This window comes from Meriones unguiculatus, chromosome 3 (assembly GCF_030254825.1).
Source record: "Meriones unguiculatus strain TT.TT164.6M chromosome 3, Bangor_MerUng_6.1, whole genome shotgun sequence".
NCBI lineage: Eukaryota > Metazoa > Chordata > Mammalia > Rodentia > Muridae > Meriones > Meriones unguiculatus.
In genome coordinates, this window is record NC_083351.1 from 18,218,513 (window position 1) to 18,224,382 (window position 5,870).

The 5,870-nt window shown below is 54.9% G+C and overlaps 1 protein-coding gene across 1 annotated transcript; it reads right to left on the minus strand.

Moving 5' to 3' along the window:
- Positions 1-1,344: 1,344 nt before the first annotated feature.
- Nr0b2 (nuclear receptor subfamily 0 group B member 2) lies at positions 1,345-4,142 on the minus strand. Its single transcript, XM_021644253.2, has 2 exons — positions 3,551-4,142; positions 1,345-1,877 (listed from the first exon to the last, which is right to left on the minus strand). The coding sequence occupies exons 1-2, from the start codon at positions 4,089-4,091 to the stop codon at positions 1,636-1,638; spliced, it is 783 nt and encodes a 260-aa protein (XP_021499928.1). The 5' UTR covers positions 4,092-4,142; the 3' UTR covers positions 1,345-1,635.
- Between the last annotated feature and the right edge of the window lie 1,728 nt (positions 4,143-5,870).

Genomic DNA, 5,870 nt, shown 5'->3' on the forward strand with positions numbered 1-5,870 from the left:
ACGGGTGCATCATATTGTGACTGTGTGGCTTGGGTACACCTGTGTGCTTCACTGGCAGAGATCTGCTGCAATATGCTTTCCAGTACTACGTGGGTGTCAGCAGAGGGCCGGGTGTGTGTGTGTGTGTGTGTGTGTGTGTGTGTGTGTGTGACAGAGAGAGGGCGGGAGAGAGGGAGACAGAGACAAAGAGAGAGGTGCCTATGTGGGGTGACCCTGGGGTGTACATCCCTGTGTATCCTTGAGCTGTGTATCCTTGAGTTGTGTTGTTCTGTAATGAAGAGGCGCAGAGGTGCTCTTGGTGGCCGTGACCCAGTATGACAGGGGTGTTCTTGGCGCTGGCACTGGGTGTCCATAATGGGGAGAAGGCCTGGTCCTAGGCTAGAAGATTTAGAGATAGGCCCGAGTGGTGACTCCTGGGCTGTTGGCCCCTGAAAGAATGACCTTTTCTGAGCAATGATTAACTTGGCCCCGTGAGAAGGATCCACACTGTGGAGGTGAAGGGGCAGAGCCTGACGGGGGCCGGAGGAGGTCTGGAAGTCCTATAGGCAACTGGGCTGTTATCATTTCCTCCTGTCCACCCTGGAGGTCAGTCACCCCGACCCAGGGTGACCGGGTCAGAATATTTAACAAACAGTGAGGCACAGACATTAACCAATCAAAACAAACCCTAGCCAGGCTCTGAATGGAGCCCGGGCTGGAGGCTGAGGCCTGGCCTCTCTGGTGCCTAGGACAATGGGAATGACTCTTTGAGAAGAGGGTTCCAGAACTGGGACAGGGCAATAGAAGGGGACTGGGAGGCTCCAGACACAGCCGTTTCAGGCTTTAACAACTAGCCAGGGTGACCAATGCTGGGCGCTAAACCTCTGGCTGCCTCTGCTTCCAAGCTGCTTCCGTGCAGCTCAGGCTGCTTTGTTCCCTGGCCCTGGAGAGTCATGGGCCAGTCTCTTCTGTCCATTGCAGGAAGGGGGCTTGGGGAGTGAGGGGAGGGAAGGGAAGTGGCCTTGTCTATTTGGGAAATGGGTCATTTCTGTGCTTAGCCGTAAACCCAGTTCTCTGAGGTGACCGACAGCCTGGAGCAGCAACCTGGGAGGTTGCAATGGAGGCTCCCGAGACAAAGACAGCGAGCACATCTGCTCAGGGAGAAAGGCAGGAGGGTGGCAGTTAGTGAGAGGATGCTTTCTGCTGGCTCACCAACAGTTGCAAAATAAACCTTATTCCCAGATGTCACTGTCCCTCCCTAAACCATTAGGGAGCTGGCCCCCGGTTCCTTTCCATGAATTCCCTCTGCCAAGAGTAGGGTGAGCCCTGGAGGTTGGTTGGTCCCTTCCAGAGGTAACTGAGGTGTCAGCGTGTCATACCTTTTATTACAAAAATCAATAACTTAATTTTGTTCTATACAAAATCAGGAGGAATTCTTGCCTGTACAGCCTCATATTCCCATCCCTGTCCTAGGCAGGGAAAGGCATTTTGGCCCAGAGGTGTTGGGAGCCAGCAAGGGCCTGCTAGACAGTCCACTGTGTCCAAACCAAGGAAGTCCACGCTGGGGTTGTGGCTGAGCTCAGGTCTGCTCCTGGGTAGCTGAGCGCTGCCTTTCAGGCTCCCCTCTGGAGGAACCGGAGCCCACCATTCTGCAGGTCACCTCAGCAAAAGCATGTCTTCGAGCAGTTCAGCGATGTCAACATCTCCGATGATAGGGCGGAAGAAGAGGTCTACCAGGAGGCTGCAGGGGATGTTCTTGAGAGTGGAGGCCATGAGGAGGATTCGGGCCAGGCGGCCCTGGCTGGCTGGGTACCAGGGCTCCAGGGCTTCACACAGTGCCCAGTGGGCCTCCTGTTGCAGGTGTGCAATGTGACAGGAGGCCTGGAGGCCTGGCACATCTGTGGCAGACAGGGTGAAGAGGGCTGGTGAGCAGCTAAGTTCAAGTTCGCAGAGGCTAGCCCAGGCTGTGAGAAAATGTTAGCCGTTCCTTCCCCTCATACGCTGGGGTACAACCACAGGACCTGGGAATGCTAGTGCACACTGGGCAGGCCTCCTACAATCGGGCCATGCGTTGGTGGCTCCTTTAACGTGCCAGACAAGAGTTGTCCCAGTGAACCCCATTCTCAGCCCTTAAAGACAGAGAAGCGAGCTGTTTTGTGATACTGGGAGCCATATCTGGGGCCCGTAGCATGTGAGGCAATACCTTACTAATGAGTTAGGCACCTCGGCCCCTTCTGCCACTTTGGAGGTCCCTTCCACCATCTCCTTCATCACCTACCACTCTCTTCATCCATCCACTTAGAGAGAGGAAGCAGATGACTTGGACATGACTAGGACATACAGGCTAAAGAGATGGCTCCGTGGTTAAGGGCACTTACTGTTCTTGCTGAGGACCTGGGTTCAGTCCCCAGTATCCACACTGTGGCTTACGACTGCCTATAATAATTCCAGTCCCAGCGGATCTGACACCCTCTTCTGATTTCTGTGAGCTCCCACACAGATGGACGCATGTAAAAACGTGTACATATATTGGAGCTCACAGACATAAAATCGTATACAATTTTTTTTGAGACAGGGATTCTCTGTATAGCTGGCTGTCCTGGAATTAGCCCTGTAGACCAGGCTGGCCTCGAACTCAGAACGCTTCCTGCCTCTGCCTCTTGAGTGCTGGGATTAAAGGCTAAATAGATCTTGAAACAAATAAACAACAAAACCAGAACCAGGCTGCCAGGTTGCGAATCCCAGGGCTGTCACTGACTAGCTGAGTGATCTTGGACAAGTGATTTAATTTTTCTGAGTGACCTTAGATGGATAGTTCAATCTCTGTGCCTCAGTTTCTCCATCTGTCAAGTGGGGATAATGACATTATCTGTCGCCCATGCTGTTATGAGGTTTAATCAAAGCAATGTTTGTAAAGCCCTTAGGCTAAGTCCTAACATATGGCAAATACAATGCCACTATCTGGTCGTGTTGTCACTGCTATTATACTTTAACTTTCAAGGTCTGTCTTCCTCAAAGCTCCGAGGAATATTCTCCCACGGTCTCGGCTTGAGGCCAGCTTGGTCTACCTAGTGAGTTCTAGGCCAGCCAGAGTTCCAAGGTGACACCCTGTCTCAGTGCTCTCCCTCACCCCCATCTGGCTGGATTTCCCGAGGAGGGCTCCACTCTCCCGCCCTTTCATTCTTTTTCTCTGTGTGGCCTTTCTGAACCCACGGGGCACCCTGACCCTCAGAACCTCACTCTGCGCCCTGCCCTTGAAGAAGAGGCTGCCACACACCTGTGTCCACCCCCTCTCCCCTCCCACACCTCCTGAGATTTGGGCCAGCTTTCTCAGGCCCAGTGGCAAAGGCCCGCCTCCCTCTGCTTTAGCTTAGCCTGCGTTCCCAGCCCTGCTCCGCCCCCGCCTTGCTGTGTGGCTTCAGGTAGTCGCTTAACCTCTCTGTGCCCCTCCCGTGGCTATTTATTTGAAGCTAACAAGGACCCGAAGAGACGATGGATGTTCAGCCCCAAGAATGTTCTTTCCCTGCCCCCTCCCGCCTTGGCGCCCATCCAGGAGTGTCTGCGAGCTCACCCGGGTTGAAGAGCATGGTTCCTTTCAGGTAGGCATATTCCTTGGGACCCAGCTCAAGGCTCCAGAAAGACCCCAGGCAGCGCTGCAGCCACTGCACAGCAGCCAGTGACGGCTGTGGCGGCTCTGGAGCCTGGGTACCCTCGGCACCACTGTTCGGTTCCTCCAGCAGGATCTTTTTAAGTATGCTGGGCACCGGAGCTTCGGCTACTTCAAAGGTCACAGTGTCCTGGGCCAACCCAAGCAGGAAGAGCGGGCCCCAGCAGCTCTCTAGGAGCCGCCGCTGATCGTCAAGCGGCAGGAGGCAGAAGGATGGCAGGTTCCTGAGGAAGGCTACTGTCTTGGCTAGGACATCCAAGGCCTCCCGGCAGGTGCGGTGCGGAGCACACAGACGGACGGGCCGGTGCTGCTGGCACAGGCAGTGGCTGCCGGAGGTGGGCGCAGCGGGCCTGGTCCTGAGGCTGGGGCTCAGAAGTGCGTATAGGATAGTGGAGCGGGCTGCAGAGCCCTGGCATGGGCAGACCCCTGACTGGCTGGTGCTCATGGTTGGTTGTCTTGCTCCTGTTTCTCCCCAGCTGTCTGGGCCTCTGTGCTGTGGGTGCTATTTATATCCTTGATGGGCGGGAGGGGGAATGGCCACACAACCTTGACTCCAGAAGTTCAATGAAAAAACAGACACACACACACACACACACACACACACACACACAATGAACACACTGACCCTGGCAGGACTGGTGAGGAAGCGGTGGGGGAGGGGCACCGGGTGCTCCACGTGGCCTTGCTATCACTTTAGTCAATGAAATGGCCATTGCAGGGCATATGGCCATCTGCCCGCTGCCTGGGTGCCCTTTATCGGATGACTCAAGTATATAAACAGGGTCATTAACCCAGGCTGTACCAGGGCACCGAGGTCTCAGGCCCTCAACCGGCCTGTGGCTGCGACTGCTGTTTCCATTGGTGCCCACTCTCATGCACACCAGACCAGGGTTCTCACCGAGCTCAGGAGCCAGCCAGAGAGCTGGCTAAAGCCTTGAGGGCATGGCCCAGCCTGGAAGTGCCTTATCACAGCTGTGTTTGCCTAACCTTGGGGCTCTGCTCCTTTGTCGGTAAAGAACAGGCTGCAGGGAAGAGAGCCAGGTCTCTGGGGGACTTTGCTCACTCTACCGTCTAGGAGGCTGCCCTCCAGTGACTCCCATACCCTGCCCCATTGGGAGGAAGCTGGTTCAGAGCCCCTGTTCCCAGCCTGCATTCCTATAGCTCCAGAGAGGCTGCTCTGCCCTTGCAAAACCATGAGAACACATGGCTGCCATTTACCGAGGACCCGTTCTGTGCATCCCTTTCCGCTGTAACATCGAGGCCTTTCCGGTGAGACTAGATTCTTAACTCTGTGACCCTCAAAGAGTAAAGCCACCTGCTCAAAGTCACTCCAACAGGAAGAGACGGAGCACAGATATGGCTGGCCTCAAAGTCATCTTTGGGTCAATCGTGCAGCTGAATGATGCGTTAGCACTGGTGGCTAGTAACGCGCCCCCCCTCCCCCCGCCGGCCCTTGCCGGGTCTGCAGGTGTGGCCCACCTCTGGTGTGGGTGGAAACACATCTCTGCTTGTCCAGAGGAGGGATAAGGAGAATGGGAGGGCCTCAGTTATGTCAGGTTCCTGACCTCGGCTAGCCTTACCTAGCAGGCTTGCTGTCACCACAGTTTTGGACAATCTGGTGCTCTGGATGAGGAGAGAGTCTGGCAGCCTGGCAGCTGCTCTCCAGTGTTCTGTGAGTCTGTCTGTCTCTCTCACTCTAGCTCTTTTTCCAGACAGCGTTTCTCTGTTTAGCCCTGGCTGTCCTAGAATTGCTCTGTAGACCAGACTGGCCTTGAACTCACAGCGCTCCACCTGCCTCTGCCTCCATAGTGCTAGGGTTAAAGGCGTGTGCCACCACCACAGGGCCGAGACGATAAGGTCTCCCTGTGGTGCTGATCTGAGGACAGAGCAAGGTCCTGTATTGACTGTAAGGCTGACACCCTACCCTCTTTATCCCTGTAGACAAGCAAGCACGCTGCTTTCACTGTGGTGGTGTATACCTTCAGCTCAGGCCTCTGTTAGGAAAAGGACAGACAAGCAGGCAGGAAAAGGAACATTCACAGTGAGAAAACAAACACAAAGGCAGATAAACTGGCAGAGCTGGGAGAGGTGGTCCTTGCCGCAATCCTAGGGATTCTATTCAGGTGTCACCTCTGTCGCAGGAAGGATGGTGCTTCCTTCTTCCATTTACTGTTGCTTGTGTTCTGAGGTCTCACTGTAGCCCAGGCTAGCCTTGAATTTGCAC

Excerpts from the sequence above, each read along its gene's own strand:
- Nr0b2 (XM_021644253.2), bottom strand. The coding sequence starts at position 4,091 with ATGAGCACCAGCCAGTCAGGGGTCTGCCCATGCCAGGGCTCTGCAGCC. Across the intron at positions 1,878-3,550 it reads AACCATGCTCTTCAACCCGG|ATGTGCCAGGCCTCCAGGCC; the intron begins GTGAGCTCGCAG and ends TGTCTGCCACAG.